Source organism: Dendrobates tinctorius, unplaced genomic scaffold, assembly GCF_039654945.1.
Source record: "Dendrobates tinctorius isolate UK_male_01 unplaced genomic scaffold, ASM3965494v1 ptg000116l, whole genome shotgun sequence".
NCBI lineage: Eukaryota > Metazoa > Chordata > Amphibia > Anura > Dendrobatidae > Dendrobates > Dendrobates tinctorius.
The window spans coordinates 33443785-33463074 of NW_027361784.1; the positions used below are offsets into that span (position 1 = coordinate 33443785).

At 43.9% G+C, this 19290-nt stretch overlaps 1 protein-coding gene across 3 annotated transcripts in view; it reads right to left on the reverse strand.

The window, feature by feature from the left end:
• ADCY8 (adenylate cyclase 8) overlaps positions 1 to 19290 on the reverse strand; it is a 451884-nt gene that overhangs the window by 139859 nt on the left and 292735 nt on the right. For 2 of the 3 annotated variants that reach the window (XM_073590345.1, XM_073590344.1), the window contains 2 exons: positions 16763 to 16960; positions 3645 to 3745 (listed from right to left, as the gene is read on the reverse strand). In XM_073590345.1, coding sequence (XP_073446446.1) covers positions 3645 to 3745; positions 16763 to 16960 — 299 coding nt within the window. The remainder of the gene's footprint in view (positions 1 to 3644; positions 3746 to 16762; positions 16961 to 19290) is intronic. The other variant, XM_073590346.1, reaches the window with a different exon arrangement.

A 19290-nucleotide genomic window follows, 5' to 3' on the forward strand; every position in this document is an offset into this window, starting at 1 on the left:
GGACCAGCTTCTAAAAACATTGGAAAAAATAGTTTTCCAAGAAGTGGAGATGTGGCGTGCGATGTTGGACAGAAGATGACCGGACGGCGGGCAACAAGCAAAGTGGCGGCCAGAGAGGTAAGTATTCTACCACTACTCAGTTGATCTCTCTTCTCTCCTGCTTCCTTGATGCTCGCCATCTGGTCTTCTTCTTTCATTATTACACGCCGCATCTCCAGCCTCTTGACTATAGGCCAGGACTTCCACCTGCATCCAGGTCCAGGAGGTCACTGGGTGTCATAAGGTCGTGATGTCAAGATGTGTGCCGTAACCTTATGATGCACAGTGACTTCTGAGGACTGGATGAGCCACAACGGTGAAAGGAAGATGACTAGATGATGGACAGCAAGGCATCCAAAGAGGTAAGTGGCGAAATATTAGGTTTTTCGCTTTTTTTAAAACCAAGACTAATCTCTTTTCTGACCTCTCTGGTCGACCCGATGCCCACCATCCGGTCCTCCTTTGTGTGCACCATCGCGCACTGTATTTCCGTCCTCTTATTATAGGTCAGGACTGGTCGCATCCAGGCTTCAAAGTTCACTGCTCGCCATAAGGTCTTGGCGACCACCTTGGCGTCACAACGTTACAACACGCACTGACCTCTGAGGCCTGGACGCAGACTGAAGTATAGGAATATAGTGATGAGGCCGAAGATACAGCGCATGACAGCAGAATGGAAAAGAATTGATGGCAGGCAGCGGGGTGTCCGGAGTCGTATTAGTTTTTTTTTCTTCTTAACATCTGAGGTTCATAACTACAGTAGGGCTCATACGTATTTCGGATGTTCGGAAGTCAAAGAATGCGTAAAATGTTAAACTCACATCCACATATAGGGTTATAGGTAAATGGTTGGTAACGATTGTTCACAGCTGTGCTGTCTCACACAATCTGTTATGTTTATTCAGTGTTTTATGGCTTATTTTTCTATATAGTTAAGCTGTAACATCCTCTCACTCTCCAGATTCACCAGTAAATGGCTGCTGCATTCCTTGCCTCTTCTTTTATACTGGCTGCAATAGTCCCTTCTGTTTGGCTGGGTTATACCAAGTGATGTGAAAGTGTAAAAGCATTATGAGGATTCCCACCCGACCTTGCCTGAAGTTATGTAATCCTTCTCTGGCCAATGGAATCGTTTTCTTTAAGTAAAATGACAATTTTTTTGGTGATTCGCAAAAATCTAAATACAAATTGTTGACATTCACCAGTTCCAGCGAATTTCCTAAACTTCAACACAATTTCCATTTGCATCAAATTGATTCGCTCTACATCTATTTATAAATGATACATGGAGGTTACACTGATATGTTGTACCGGCTGGAAGACTGTCCATATGTCTAATTAGGACATATGGATGCCATAGAGGGTGGGCGCTTGCTGTAAGAGCGGTCTCTTTTCTAGGTGACTTTTATCATATTGTATATAACAGGGTTAACGAAACACAAGGTCATAGACTAGAAAGAAAATGATTGCTGTGTGTTGTGAATGGACGTCGGGATCGTATTCGCCATTAGGCACAACAGTATGTGAAAGGAGAAGATGGAAGCACTTGCAAGAGGTATTGAATAGTGATGAGCGAACGTGCTGGGATAAGGTGTTATCCGCCATGCTTGGGTGCCAACCGAGTGATATCGAGACGAATAAGATGTTTGAGTCTCTGCGACTGCATGTCTCGAGGCCGTTAGACAGGCGCACCATATGCAGGGATTGCCTGTTCGTTATGGGACACAGGGTGCGTAACATAGAAGGGTGCAAGGGGGACCAAGGTGCGTGGGACAGAGGCTTGCAAGGAGGTACAGGGTGCGTGAGATAGAGGGTTGCAAGGGGGTAAGAATTGGATTGATTATGTTAATGACACTCTCCTCGAATTTTTTCAGAGTTTGAGCCGAGTGTCATCTTAGTGTGATCCGATTTTCTCGCATGAGAAAATTGGAGCACAGGTATGGAGAAGATGGAGAACCTAATTTCTCCATCTTCTCCATTGTCTGAGTCTGTAAAAATCAGACTACACTCAGAGGTCATCCGCGAGCAGTCCGGTGTTTAACATGCAGCCATAGACTTGTATGGGAGAATGTCATCCGATTTGCGGAGCCACTCACAGCATGCTTCAGCACTGCCCCATAGAATAACATTGGTCCAAGTGCTATGTGATAAAACATTGGAAAGCACTCAGCTGTGTTATATGCTCGTGTGAGCGAGCCCTTGAAGGAAATTTGTTTCAAACAAAAGGATTTGCCATGACTTCCTCCTCGTCACTATCCCAGCCCCTTTTTAAGGTCCCATTTTAGGGACTGTCCAAGCCAAATCGAGATTGTTTGTAATTATGATCTCCTCAGCTTCCCAAACATCTACAAGGGTAATATGAGGGTAATGGGCTGCAACGGGTCATCTGTAAAGCAGGTGACCGGATGCAATACGCAGGCAGACACGAGGCGGGAACAGCCAATGAATTATTTATTGTCTCTAATATGGCGGGAACTTGAGTAATGTGGGCAACAATTAAACAATATGAAAACAGAATAATCACAAGAACGTGCCATGAGTCTTAGAGTTCACTTTGAATGTTGGGGCAGTAGCTTACGGTTTATACTTATGTCTCTCTAACAGGGGTGGTACACCCATTCACGTGGAAATTACTGCTTAGATTCCTCCCAAAGCAATGGCCCTAGAAAGGGTCTCCTGGTTCTTCCCGCCAGGCCACAAGTCCTCCTGACAAACTTTACTAGAGCATGTTGGGTCTTCTTCAATTCAATTGATCACCGCCTTGTCCACTCCTCTAGCCCAGGCCAACCCCTGTACCATACGTTAGTGCTGGAAGCAACGGCCTGGCTCACTCGCATCTTCTGTTCACTACTGCAGGCGTCCTCTCTCAGGCGTAGTCTCCTCATGGATCTTCGGTGCTTGACCGCTGATGGGTGTCTCTCAGGTCCAAAGGAATGCGATGGGCTGGGCTCCAGCTTCTGGTTGGCATCATCTGGGCTCTAGTCCTTGACTTGAGCAGATCTGGGACTCGAGCATTGACTGACATGGTCAGAACTCCACGTCTTGACCGGTTTGGAACTGATTCTCAGGCCTAAACTGGCGTAGTCTGTACTCCGGGTCTAGTCTCTTGCCGCATAGTTCTACCTCTAACCATGCTGCAACCTGCTGGCGCACACTCCTTACTGCAACCTGACTCTTTGGCTGCAGCGTGTTCGCCTGCGATCTTCTGGTATGCTCACTTTCCTGGTGTCAAAACCCGCTCCGGTTTGATGCGCAGACCTTTTTTTTATTTAGGAATCCAACAATCAATGGCACCTGACTTGGTGCTACCTCCAAACTCGTCCCCCCCTGCAACTCTTCCTCTACCGGTTGGCTCCACATGGTCTTGTTTGGACGGTAGGTAGCAGTCTCCTCGCACCAATGATGCACAGTGCTGGGGTTTTTCAGTATTAATGTCACCTCCTCTTACACATCCACAGGTAGATGTGAATTTTCAGGTTTAGGCCATGTTCACACTTGTAGTACTTGGTCAATATTTCACATCAGTATTTGTAAGCTAAAATCAGAAGTGGAACAAAAATGTTGATGCAAAGCAATAAAAAAAAGACATAGAAAACAAGAATTACCTTGATGATGGAAGCAGGCTTTGGATCGCAGTGATAAAAATGAGGACGATGAATGCGCACACCAGGTTGGATTTGAACACTTCATCCCTCATTTGAGAATACTGAAATATAAAAAGGAGAAAAAAAAGTCCGAAGATCAAAGAAAATATCACTAGATTTGTATCATTAACAAAAATGCAAAATACCCCAACCAATATATTAATTCCAGCACAAGTTTATGACAAGTGACAGATCCTCATTAAGGACTGATCTGGAAACACACAAACCCCAATACAACCGCCCACTTTAACGTGGGATTTTTTTTTAAAACCTCCATCGCATGTCCAAATTTGCCAGAATGGTTTCTGAAAATTTAAGACGGTACCAGTGTGGTGCCCCTGAGGGTTCAGTCGCCACAGAGGTACTGCACCTCCTCCTTAGGTGTGGTACCCCACTATCCAGGTAAGGTGGAGACACCGGACCACACTCCAACACCTGCACCCCACACCACAATGTAGTGTAGCAAAGCACCTTGGCAGGTCCCTGCTTGGAGTATAGCATAGCACCCCTTGATGGCTCCCTGCTTGGAACACGAAACGTGCTGGGAGGTGGGTGGAGTTTAGTTTACATAGAAGATTGGGAAGAGATGAGTCAGTCGTTCAGTCATTGAGTTACCTTCAGTGAGTGAGGATGCAGAAGGACAGCGAGTGAGACAGAGAAGATCCCCGGGAGAGGGATGGAAGAAGGAAGTGCTGCAGCAGGCCACAGTGATCTGGGTCAGCTGGCACAGGAAAGAGACAGAGAAAGGAAGCTTGATTCTCCATTGGGAAGCAGGATTAGCATGGAACGTGAGGAGAATAAGAGAAAAAGGACTAGGGTTAGAAGAGAACCCTTCTCAAGTTCTAAACGCAAGGCCGGGGTCCGGTCCCCGAGGTTGTATGGATACTAATGGTCCTGCAGCAGACACCGGAGGAATAGAAGTAGTGACCACTTTATTCCCACACAAGACTTGGGGGCACAACAGCAAGATACGAGAGAGCCGGGACTTAGCAGTAAGGAGTCCTCGAAGCAGGCTACAGCTGTCTGCTGTACAAGTAGAGTTCATAGGAACATCTGACAGGAGGAACTCCAGTGTAACTCAGTACTGTGAGTACTTCACTCAAAGGCGCTATAAGAGGAGACGTTCAGAAAAGGCATATATGTTGGCGGAGTGTTGGAAAGGAGTACTTCATCTTGCCTGGAAGTTGGCTGAGCTCCTGACCCGGAGGACACGGCACGGATGCGGGCACCTGTACCTGCAACAGACTGTGAGTAAAGCTTTGTAACTACATGCCCTGGTGTCCTCCACTTATTCCTGCGCCAACCCGCCCAGCACTGCTACATCCCTTGTGCCTGACACTACACCATCTACAGTAAGTGTCACTTCACCTACACTGCCCTGGGACTACATCCCTACCTGTGGAGGGCAATAACATCATTGCTGCACCACACCATCTGTCCCAGAGGATCTGTCTGCAGCGTCGGCTTACATCTCTATTGCCGAACACCACAGGTGGCGTCACAAATCACTTATAAACTTTATTCCCAACTCCACCCCTTTTACATGGGCGCCCAGGGCCACGGACTGGGTCACCGTTGCTGTGACATTCCCCTCTGAAGGACCGGCCCGGTACCGAGTACTTCACAGCCCTGGGAGGGCGACCCACCAGCAAATATGGGGTTATTGGCCGGAGAGATACAGTAACTGTAGGTCTTACCCTCGGGGACCTTTTGTCGTCACGTTGAAACGGACTCTAAATTGGTCACGGCATTCACATTTATGAATTAAACCTAGGCCATTCTAGAAAAATGTTCACCAGAATTTCCAATATATGTGACACTGGCACCCCAAATTAGAGGTACAATCAAAGGATCATTAATATGTCCTGACACGTAAGCCTTAACCTTCCTCAAAACCTGTAATTCTAGTTGTGTATATTTAGCCTTAAAAGGAATGTATCACTAGGTTTTGCCATTTAATTTGAGAGCAGCATGATGTAGGGGCAGAGACCCTGATTCCATTGATGTATCACTTACTGGGCTGCTTCGTGCAGTTGTGTTAGAATCCCTGTTTTCTCTGCTGTATATTTAGCAGAGCTTGGAACGCTCAACTGTGTATACCCTGCCAACACCAGTGACTGGCAGATTTGTGTGTCTAACCCCGCCCACAACACTGATTGGCAGCTTCTTGTTTACACTGTCAGCAGGCCACCAATCAGTGGTGGGGAGTGGATACACAGATTAGTTTGTGCACCTTGCAAGAGGCCTAGTATTCTTGTCAAAATCTCCTGCTGATAAAACACTGACTGTAATAAAACTAGAAACTACAGCACACAGCCAAGTAAGTGACACGTCCCTGGAATCAGGCTCTCATGCCCTATATTATGCTGCTCTCAGATTAGAAATAAAAAAATCTGCTGACAGATCCCCTTCGCTATCCCAGCCTCCTATAACATAGAATGTTGTAGAACAAACTGAGAATTTCGAAGCGTACACACCAACATTTTGATTCCCGAAATAAAGACATATAAGCTCCACCCTAACCCCCCCCCCAAGAAAACTCCAGGAAAACCCAATTATGCAGACCCCACCCTTTTGATGTTCAATTCACAGGACTCTCCCAGACACTTGACAAATATGGAAAAGTTGTCCCCATACTAGAGAGCTGGAGACAGTGGTGATAACTATTTCTTTAACTGATGAAATATATTAGCTATGGAGGGTCAAAAAAGTTCATTAGTTTACTTTTAAACGGGACCTTTCACTTTTTTTTTTATCTGAGTACTTCCACTAATTGCTGCTGCTGCACTGATTTTGGAACAGTTTTCCTTTTTCTTCTGTTCCCCTCCATTCCAATGTTGTGCCCCTCAGTAATAATTATGCAAATTTTCCCTTCAACCAACAAAGAATGTTTACTTTTTTCTCCCCTAATGCTGGCGAATCAAAATATGGCCACGCCCACATAGAAGTGCTGTAGTATACGCCCAGTTATCAGCAGGGAAAGTTTACATAATCATTACTGAGGGGCAGAGGAGCACAGGAGGAAAAGAAAAACTGTTTGAGAATCAGTGGAACAGCAGCAAATGGAGGAGGTACTCGGTTTAAATAAAAAAAAAATCCAGTGACAGGTCCCCTTTAGCTTCACAGTCAATATTTTTTTGGGGGAAAGGAAGATGACCATAGACTGTAAGTGTTTCTCCAGTGAGAAGGGTGTGACAAAAACTCCCCATAGATCAGCATCCTAGACCGCTGTGCATATCGGCATTGATTGCAGTCTTGCCTGAACTGAAGAGGTGCAATAACTATAAATCATAATTGTGTTTTATTTTAACTATGACTTTTTTCCTTTAATTATTATGAAAAACATGTAATAAGATGATGATTACTACTAATAAGGTAAAATCTATGTTAAAAAATAAAAAAAAAAAAACAATAAATTTTAATCAGTTTTTAAACATTTTTAAAGAAGAAAAACTTTCAGGAGTTTTTCTAACTTTGATTTCCAACAAAGAAAAAAAAAAAAGTAATATATTAAAAAAGAAGGCGATAAGGGGTAAGGTATCTCCTTGTATGCCAAGTATGAGGACACTTAAACGCCTTGCATGCTCTGCTGGGAAATTAAATATGCAAATTGTCTCTTCAGAGAGAAATAGTGCAAACTATCGGAAGTAGAAATCCTATAAGTCAATATCGACCCTTTAATGAGCCTTGCAATATGACTAAGGATAAAAGTCAAACCAGAATCCCACTTTGCAGACACATGTTTCGTGGGTTTTGCCCCTCGTCAGTGCAAAGTATGAAATCTGATTTGGCTAGGTGAGAGGCTAAGAAAAGAGGGCCCACTGCCGCACTGCGAGGCTGAACGGGAGGGTTCAGAGGTCGGACATATGGATGAGGATGGGCAGAGATACACGGGATATATGTTCTGGAGTTATTGATTATAATTAGCACATATGGTTTAAAAAAACACATGAACAATTTTATGTTTTTTGGGTTTTTTTTAATCTGTTTGCTGCTAAAATGGATTTTCCCAACATAGTAAATGATGATATATCACTGGGATAATTCATCACTTCAAGGGGGTATGTAAAGGTGCACGATTATCACTCCTAGGAACGCTCGCTTCCTGATAATTATGCAGTGTAAACGAGCTGCTGATCGCTGGAAGAACAAGCAAAACACCAGGGTGAAATGAACTTTTGCTTTGCCCAAAAGATCATCATTCTCGGCAGCACATTGTCCTGTGTAAACAGGCAGACAATGGCAGCCTGTAGTCCAAACGACGATAGCCGGCACTCACATCTTCTTAAAAGAATCGCTTCACTCATCCAGTAGCATAAAAGGCACAAAAAATGGTTGAACACAACAACAGCAGCAACATGTTTCAGACCAGCATGGTCCTTTGTCAACTCTTTGTCCAGGCAGGATAAAGGACCATGCTGGTCTGAGACAAGTTGCCTGGGAGCGCGGAGGATATTTCTTTTCTGCCTTTTTAACTTTTGTGCTGTTGTGTTCAACTACTTTTTTTCTGCTTTTTATACTACTGTGAGGACAGCACCTGGATAACGTCCTAGGTGGAGAAATACATATATTTCTTTTTTATTTTTTCACATAGGAGAAAAACTGAAGACACTGGGATTACACTCCGAGCAAAATATTTATTTGGTCCGCTTTTCTCATATGTGAGAATAACTGATGTCTGATTGCATCTATCAGTCATATTAAATGACTTTAGAAGTTGGGAAAACTTCTGTAATAAACCCGGGCCATGCAGTTCAGTGCGAGACAGAGCTCTATAAGTCCTGGTGCAAGGAGCTCCTCCTAGTGGTGGCGGTAGGAAGACACAATTTAAGCATTTTTCTTTGGCTCCCCTCTGAATCTAAAGAATGGGACGAAAACTAAATCCATTCTCCAAAATGACATCTAAAGGAAATATCGCCAAGCAAACATATCTTTTATCCACAAAAAAGAGCAATTCCATTAAAATTTCTAGATATAGACGGTGCACGTTGTTTCGGAGAGTCTGCGCTCGGAGACTGTAATTTGGGGCTTCCTGTGGAGTAATTATTGTTTTCATGCAAGTTTTCAATTTATATAAGTAGCAATAACGCTAGGTTTACAGCGCACAGACCAAAATATCCTAAATCTTCAGCCGTCGGAAAGGTTCACTTTCCATTTCTCTATAATATCATGCATGAAATTGCCTATTGATGCACCCCTTTATTAGTGCACACACTGTCTGCCGGACACAGTGTGCCGGCAAGTAAAATTTGTAATCCTGTCTGCAAAATTGACCTACGGTATCTGAAACTTTATGATTCAGCGAATTTTGATTGACTCATATCTGTCTTTTCCTGAACTTCATTTTGATGATTTCTAACTACAGACCACATCAAAGTTGAGCTGAACTTTGATGTGGTTATAAATCAGCTGAGAGAAACTCAGAAAAAAAAGACAGAAAAAAGAGTTACAAACTCCCCATCAAAGTGAGCTCACTGGGGGATTCTGATCTGATCAATCTGGTCAATGTTCAGGGAAATAAAGAGGTTGTAAGGCTGTGTGCGCACGTTGCGGTTTTGCTTATGGAAAATTCTGTGTGGATTCTGCATTTCTTGGCAGAAAACGCAGCGGAAACTCCGCATGGTTTTTTGGGCAGATTTCATGCGGATTTTCATGTGTTTTTGTAAGTCCATAGAGCTAAATAAAGATGTATTATTAAAAAAAAGAATTGTGATGTTTTCCTTGTTCAACCTCTCCTTTTTCATTCTCCATTGAAGACCATAATATCATTACATACCATGTTCAAACATAATGTTTACACACAAAACAAATATAAGTGACTATACTGTGTATATATATATATATGACAGAGTCCAAATAGCGCAAAGAAAAAGCTGAAGATCCGCACCGCTATGACACTTTAAAGGACAGCGTGCACCGCTGTATGTGAGCTGCAGCCAGCAAATACCACCAACCCTCGGGTACTTATTCATGAAAAAACAATTTCATGAAATGAAAAACAGAAGAAGATGAATGGCACTCACGGGTATGATTTAACGCCATGTGGAAGCGCAGTTCAGTGCAAAACGGCTGTCGTCACTCCTGCTCCCATTCTCCCGTTGAACGTGTACCAATAAAGCGTTAAATCATACTCGGTGAGTGCCATTCATCTTCTTCTGTTTTTCATATATATATATATATATATATATATACTAGCTGAAGAGCCCGGCGCTGCCCGGGCATAGTAACTAACTGTGGTTAGTTGTAGCAAATTATAATTATCCTCCATCCCATAGTCCCGTGCCCATATACCCATCATACATCCTCCAACCCATAGTCCCATGCCCATATACCCATCACACATCCTCCATCCCATAGTCCCATGCCCATACACCCATCATACATATTCGCCATCCTATAGTCGAGTGCCCATATACCCATCATACATATCCGCCATCCCATAGTCCCATGCCCATATACCCATCACACATCCTCCAACCCATAGTCCCATGCCCATATACCCATCACACATCCTCCATCCCATAGTCCCATGCCCATACACCCATCATACATATTCGCCATCCTATAGTCGAGTGCCCATATACCCATCATACATATCCGCCATCCCATAGGCCCGTGCCCATATACCCATCATACATATCCTCCATCCCATAGTCCAGTGCCCATATACCCATCACACATCCTCCATCCCATAGTCCAGTGCCATATACCCATCACACATCCTCCAACCCCTAGTCCAGTGCCCATATACCCATCACACATCCTCCATCCCATAGTCCCATGCCCATATACCCATCATACATATTCTCCATCCCGTAGTCCCGTGCCCATATACCCGTCAAACATATCCTCCATCCCATAGTCAAGTGCCCATATACCCATCACACATCCTCCATCCCATAGTCCCATGCCCATATACCCATCAGACATATCCTTCATCCCATAGTCCCGTGCCCATATACCCATCATACATATTTGCCATCCCATAGTCGAGTGCCCATATACCCATCACACATCCTTCATCTCATAGTCCCGTGCCCATATACCCATCACACATCCTTCATCTCATAGTCCCATGCCCATATACCCATCATACATATCCTTCATCCCATAGTCCTGTGCCCATATACCCATCATACATATTTGCCATCCCATAGTCGAGTGCCCATATACCCATCACACATCCTTCATCTCATAGTCCCATGCCCATATACCCATCATACATATCCTTCATCCCATAGTCCCGTGCCCATATACACGTCATACATATTTGCCATCCCATAGTCCCATGCCCATATACCCATCACACATCCTTCATCTCATAGTCCCATGCCCATATACCCATCATACATATCCTTCATCCCATAGTCCCGTGCCCATATACCCATCATACATATTTGCCATCCCATAGTCGAGTGCCCATATACCCATCACACATCCTTCATCTCATAGTCCCATGCCCATATACCCATCATACATATCCTTCATCCCATAGTCCCGTGCCCATATACACGTCATACATATTTGCCATCCCATAGTCCCATGCCCATATACCCATCACACATCCTTCATCTCATAGTCCCATGCCCATATACCCATCAGACATATCCTTCATCCCATAGTCCCGTGCCCATATACCCATCATACATATTTGCCATCCCATAGTCGAGTGCCCATATACCCATCACACATCCTTCATCTCATAGTCCCATGCCCATATACCCATCATACATATCCTTCATCCCATAGTCCTGTGCCCATATACCCATCATACATATTTGCCATCCCATAGTCGAGTGCCCATATACCCATCACACATCCTTCATCTCATAGTCCCATGCCCATATACCCATCATACATATCCTTCATCCCATAGTCCCGTGCCCATATACCCATCATACATATTTGCCATCCCATAGTCCCATGCCCATATACCCATCACACATCCTTCATCTCATAGTCCCATGCCCATATACCCATCATACATATCCTTCATCCCATAGTCCTGTGCCCATATACCCATCATACATATTTGCCATCCCATAGTCGAGTGCCCATATACCCATCACACATCCTTCATCTCATAGTCCCATGCCCATATACCCATCATACATATCCTTCATCCCATAGTCCTGTGCCCATATACCCATCATACATATTTGCCATCCCATAGTCGAGTGCCCATATACCCATCACACATCCTTCATCTCATAGTCCCATGCCCATATACCCATCATACATATCCTTCATCCCATAGTCCCGTGCCCATATACACGTCATACATATCCTCCATCCCATAGTCCAATGCCCATATACCCATCACACATCCTCCATCCCATAGTCCAATGCCCATATACCCATCACACATCCTCCATCCCATAGTCCCGTGCCCATATAAATATCCGCCATCTCATAGTCCCGTGCCCATATACCCGTCATACATATCCTCCATCCCATAGTCCAGTGCCCATATACCCATCACACATCCTCCATCCCATAGTCCCGTGCCCATATACACGTCATACATATCCTCCATCCCATAGTCCAATGCCCATATACCCATCACACATCCTCCATCCCATAGTCCAATGCCCATATACCCATCACACATCCTCCATCCCATAGTCCCGTGCCCATATAAATATCCGCCATCTCATAGTCCCGTGCCCATATACCCGTCATACATATCCTCCATCCCATAGTCCAGTGCCCATATACCCATCACACATCCTCCATCCCATAGTCAACCATTATGACATCATAATGAGCGGCGGCTGGGCTTGCGACCTATGACGACATCAGCGTCGCCATGGCAACCATTGTGACATCATAATGAGGGGCGGGGCTTGATACGCACACACTGCTTCCCCAGTATGCAAATAGGAGCATTATGACATCACAATGAGGGGTGGGGCTTGACCCGCACACACTTTTTCCCCCAGTATGCAGATAGGGGCAAAATTGTTTGGTGAATTGGATCGCGTGGGGTTAGAATTTCGCCTCACAACATAGCCAATGACATTCTCGGGGTCCAGACGTGTGACTGTGCCAAATTTTGTGGCTATAGCTGCGACGGTGAGGATGCCTATCTCGGACATACACACACACACACATACACACATACATACACATATACGTACACTTTGAGCTTTATATATTAGATATATAGCCCAAGCCCGAGGTTTAGTAATGAACAGGTGTCAGCCAGATACCCTCATTGATAAAACGGTACATAAAGAGATAAATAAAGACTCACACAGGTAGGAGCATTAGCATAATTAACCTACAGTACACATTCTGTAACAAAACAGCAACTGTGAGAAATCTTCGTGAAATGCAGTCTGTTTATTTGTGAAAAAAACATTTAAAAATTGCATGGGCTCTCGCATAATTTTCAGAACCAGCAGAGGGAAAGCCGACAGCTGAGGGCTGATGTTATATTTCTGTTTAGGAGCCAATAGCCATAAAGGTTCCCAGGCTATTAATATCAGCTCTCAGATGTTTGCTTAGCCTTTACTGGTCAGTTTACAGGGGAATTCCAGAAAAAAATTGACATGAGGTCCCCCTATAAAATCGAACCAGCAAAGGCTAGGCAGACAGCTATGGGCTGAAAAAAAATAGAAGCTAAAAAAAGCTCCTCATATGAATAGAAAAACGGATTTCCCGTAGAGAAGAACAAGAAGAGTTTTTTGAAAGGTTTTGGAAAAGGATTTCTGAGATGATCAGCTAAAACTCATCCTAAAAAAAAAAGTGTGAACATAGGCTAATGACAAGAACAAAATCCTTCTTCCAATCCTCACTGCCAAATTACTAGTCCAAGGTGAGTTTGACAAACCGTAGACAGATATTACTAAATACAGAAGGAGCAGCTCTTAGATAAGGAGCAATTACTTATCAAAGAGTGCAAAAATATTACAAATTCATCTGGTTCATAAGAAAAAAAAATAAAGAGGAAAAACTGATACCGTGCAATACCCGATACAGTGTGTAGGGGGTGGAGAATGACACAGGGATTTCCTTTTTGGTGTTCCTGTGTCATGCTCCACCCCTTCACCCCTGTTCCATGCATAACATAATAAGAAGAACATCTTTGATGTAGAAAAAAAACATGTTAGCATTTACTTTTAGTTATTAAAATTGTACTAAGCTTCCGTCTAAAATCACACCCCCTGACATGCAGTTTGAAGCCTGATCCAAGTTTCAGACTTCTCTCCTGTTTGAGTGTCTCTCCCAGTAATATAGGCTGGATGTGATCTCTGTGTATCTATGGTGCTGAGGTTTTTAGGAGCTCATATATCAGTAAAGCTTCTATCCTGCACTTTTTTCCTGCTCGGGTTCTTTTCTCCTTGCCTACAGCTTGTTTTATCTGCCCTCCCTAAGACTTTACATGCTTTCTCATCTCTCCATACTATGAAGATCTGAATACAAAACTCTTCTCTTACGTGCTGCTATCTTTCTCTTCAACTGAGAATAAACAGTCTCTGATTAGAATTTGATCAGAGTTTGTTTAGAGTGGGATCAGATGTTTTCAAAGGTGCAGAGAAAAAAAAAAAAGTTTGTCAACCTTCTCTATTATGTCAGTCCGTGAAAATTTAGACTGCACACGGATTTCATCCGAGTGCGATCCGATTTTTTTCTACGGATCCATAGACTTGCATTGCCGACTTTGATCTGACACTAGGATCAAAATCGAACATGTCACTGATTCTTTTCCTCGAGCAAAAAGTCGGACATGTGCCAGATCCCCATACAATAACATGGGTTTGACTGCTATCCGTGAAAACCACAGCTCGTATTCGTCCGCATCCGATATAATCGGTGGTGAGCACGAGTCCTAACAAGAAAGGGGAAGAGCAGGGAGAGCAGTCATCACCAGGAGCTCTGATGGATTTGTAACATTTTTGCAAAAGCACTCAGCTAGGTAAAGAACTTACAGACAATCTGGAGCAGCAAATTGGTAGAAAAAAGTTGGCTAAAATAAATAAAGTCTCCAAAAGGGACCCCGACTATTAAGGGTCTTAATGGCATTGGTATTCTTGAGTCCCATGGAGCAACCCGCCACATTTATCACCCTGTACATCATCAACCAGCAGAAAACTGAAACCAGCCCCGAATGTGAATGGAGAAGAAAACATCTAACAATTAAAGAAAGGACAAAAATACTAACGTAATATTATATGTGAATTTAAAGTGAACTCGTCACTACGGAAGTGTCTTCCCTTAACTTTACGCTAAATTTTGTTAAGGACGCTAGTTTCTCTCCATACAGATTCAACCCATTATCACAACCAAAACCTCTACATGACTGCAACTCACATCACAACCACTGGGTGGCAACACAGAGACACATATAGCATAAACATCTCCCAACAGAGTATCACAAAGTTAATGTTTGTTATTTTATTTTTAATTATTGGACTTGGAGAAAAGGTAAGAACGAACACATCTGTAAATTAGCACAATGGTGTCATACCCCGTGATATATTACCACTTAACACTCACCTAAAGAGGAACACAGGACATGGAGGGCTGAAAAATACGCTAATCACACGTGACAAAAGGAATCATGTGACGGAGTCACTCATTGTGGGATGCAGAGCATGAAGGGCATAAAATATGCCGATCACATGGCCAAAAAGTATCATATGATGCAGACACTCATTTTGGGGCAGCTATGGAGTGTGATCCTCTTTAGAGCCCTAATATTTGGTAATTTAAAGGGCTGTTTAACGAAGGCAATAACACTGACTTGTATTTGGGCAGGGGTGCACAACCTTTTTTGGGGGGCCGAGGGACATATTGTTAGATGTAACACCCCCAAAGGTCTAATGATGGGTTTCCCAACCTGAACCATATTTGACATACTGTATAACTGCTAACTTATCCGAAAAATGGCGTTCCCTTCCTCCCCTCAAAAGCACTCCAGAGAAAAGCAATGGAGGTGGTCGCGTGTAAGTAAGGCTATCTCCATTGTAGTTCAGGAGGCATAAAATCTATTAGGGCTCATGCAGTCGTCTGTGTAATACGGTGCAAGCATGGACCACAACGCACGGACTGGCCGCGGGTCTCCCGACTTGAGCGCGACAGCTTCATATAATTCTAAGAGGGGGTCACACTGCAGCCAAGGAGTGCGTTGTGGTTGTGCTCGGACCTTGTTGCCTGGACATCAGCATGAGCCCGTAGGGTCGCAGTCAGACGGTCATATAAAGCGGACCGGAATCGTAAAGCAATGCACGGACTGGCCGCGGGTCTCCCGACTTGAGTGTGACAGCTTCATATAATTCTATAAGGCGGTCACTCTGGGGCCAAGGAGTGCGTTGTGGTCGTGCTCGGACCTTGTTGCATGGACATCAGCATGAGCTCTTAGGGTCGCAGTCAGACGGTCATATAAAGCAGACCGGAATCGTAAATCAATGCACGGACTGGCCGCGGGTCTCCCGACTTGAGTGCGACAGCTTCATATAGTTCTATAAGGCGGTCACTCTGGGGCCAAGGAGTGCATTTTGGTCCGTGCTCGGACCTTGTTGCACGGACATCTGCATAAGCCCTTAGAGAACAATCAGCCAGCCGTGTAAATCGTAACGAGATCGGAACGCAGTGCAGGGACTGGCGGGCGGCTCTCCTGTCCTGAGCGTGATGACTGCATAGAAATACATGAAGCTCTCATGCTTGGGTCAGGAGAGCCGCCGGCCAGTCCGTGCACTACCTTCCGATTTATAAGACCATCTGACTGCTCGCTTACAGTGAGAGCTTCATTCATGCTCAGTCAATTCTTCCTTCCTGGAGGACTCAGCAGAGAGCAATCTTAAACAAACCGGTGCCAGAAATGGCGGCACAGAATAAAATTGTGAGCAGTATTTGTTCCCCAGACAGCAGGTTGTGCACCCCTGGTATTAGGGCATGACACGATTGACTAATTTATAGTAGTGTCAGTGGCAGGTTCACTTTAAAAGGCGGGGCCCGGGCTTAATATCGTTTACAAAACAACATGGAATTTTCACAGATATTTTTTTTTCTCTTTTTCACAACGACCCATTACACAGACGACAGAGACGGTCTTGCCACCCAGACTCAGCTACCTTATGCTCCAGGCTGGAGTCTTTAAACATCAGTGAGAAAGGCTTGATATGCTCTCTTCTCAACTTATCTCCACTCCGTAAGTCGATGGTGTGTTCTATTCGCTTGTTAATCTCCTCGGGACCAGACTGGACATGCAAAGCTTGTGCAAGATGGTTTGGAAGCAGATTTATTGAATTTCTTGTTAGCGCAGCCAGAGTCTAGGGGAAAGCACATGCAAAAAAATAAAACCTGCTAGTCCCCTGGGGTCATGAAAAAAAAATGCAATATATTTTAGGTTCATGTTGGCATTGCAAGTCAAAAACAGCATTCCATGCAATTGAAAAGAAGAGCACAATACATGTTACGTCATGTGCACCCCATCACCTCTACATAACGGTGGCGGCTAGTCCGTGCGGCGAGCCAATAGGCAGGAGAAAGCAGCAGATCCATTCACTAACTCGATGACTGGAGACTTCGGGGAGCCGAATATCGACTCATCCTGAGTCTTCCTTCATGGTGTATAGATGGTAAATGGATACGGTTTAATAACATGATACATGTTTGAGGTCAATCTTATGGAACAGCCCAGGTTGGTAGTGGTCTGCACCTCATGGGTGGAGACAACAAGTAACAACTTAGACCTCTAAAACATAAATCCAATTGGTTGCATCAGATACAGAGCATCAATTTGCATCATGTTATTAAACAAGCCATTGGAAGCTTATCGAGCCTCACTAACAAGTAATATGATGAGGACTATGGTCCCTCAACATTAGACCTCATGAAAAGACTATATTGTGAACATTTGTTTGGGCTTGATGACTAGAGGATGACCATTTCCGAAGGAATCTATCTAAAATGTCTCTGGTGACATCATTATGGATGAAATTGTCTCAAACTACAAAGTTTCGAAGTCCTATAATGCCAAGAGCGTTCTTCACTTTGGACAGTTCCAACTTATTAAAAAATCCCCAGCGATCAGATATGTTATGTATGGAGGAAAGTGTTGAATGTTCCTGCAGCACCCCCAGAGGCCAAATGAAGTATTACACTGAGTCCATTCAAATCAATGGGTTGTATGTGTAAGGCAGGACAGGACTGGTCCTCCAGAGGCAAAGACACTCTTTGTAGATGCTCTCCGCTCTGACCAAAACATGAGAATTCAAAAATAGAGGTCCATCCCCTTTACAAAATGTTTTCTTAAGGTTTTTTTTTAATCAGCAAAGAGTATGGAACTTTGTAAAATAAAGATATAAGAATGACTCAGCCATTGATCTCCTGCCATGGCTGTACTGTTGGTGTCTCCACCATATCTGGAAGTGTTGATATCCCATTGATTAATCATCTGAGCACTGCAGCCAACCAATGGTGTACATGACAAATATTACCAGTGATTGGCTGGTATCTCATCACCTGAGCAGCAGAGCAAGGATTTTACTGGGTAATTAATGCGTATTTCATTAAATTAGAACATTCTTTACTCTTTATCGAATGTAAAAATTCCCCAAAATCCCAGTTTCTTTATTGAACTTAACAACCTCCTTTAGGGACCAAGAACCCAAATTTAGAAAGATCCCTTAAAGGAAGCTCAGACTTCATTTAGTAGCTTTGTATTTTCTAATAGAGTTAGTAGACCTCTTGCTACAATCCTATCAGAGCTAATAAGAAGGTTCAGCGGCCAGTTCCCTCTTCGATCAGTCATGAACATTCACAGGAGACCAAGAGAAGCGGCACTCACCCCCAGAAATTTCAGTAATATGCACATTAGTTCAGTCACAGAATTGCAGACAGAGACATCAATGAAATGAGCAATAGCTGTTTCGCCAGAGGACATGCTTCTTAGGGCTTTTCCGGCTTCTTCTGTGAGCCAGAAGAAACATTAACTCAAGCGAAACGGCTAATGTCTCTGTCTGCAATCCTGTGACCGAATTAAAGTGAATTTTACTGAAATTGCTGGTGAGTGCCTCTTTTCTTGCTCTCCTCTGAATTTTCAGGATCTTTTACAAGTATCAAGCAGAGCACCACAAGACAAGGCTAATTTAATCTGGATTTTTTTGGTTCGACCCTACTTTTTCCTTGCAACTGGGTGTGGAGGTAATGCCAGAATTTATTTCTTTGGTCTTTGTGCACTCTTCGATTGGGTTAAAGCAGAGGGTGAGGCCCATTCCATGGGCACTAGATTTACCCAATTGTAACACATTGATTAGATATGATCTAGCAGTAAGACCCATCCACCTCCCACATCCCCTGATCGACATGTCTCAAGGGGGCTTCACACACTTCAAAGGATATTTACCTTAAATTTTAGTCGGACCAGTCACATTTAGGGCTCATTCCCAAAATATGTAAAGAATCTCTGATAGGGGAAGATCTAGATACATCCAGTTGGGTATACAAGTGACCTGCTAGAGAAATCTTCTCTCCGAGACATCTCTCCTTCATAGAGCAGGGGTCCGCAGACCCTACAGCTGGTCAGAGCAACAGGACTAGTGTTGCAAGTTGCTGACCCACGTCTTAGATGCTACCTCTAAGGGTTCTAGTGTTGCAA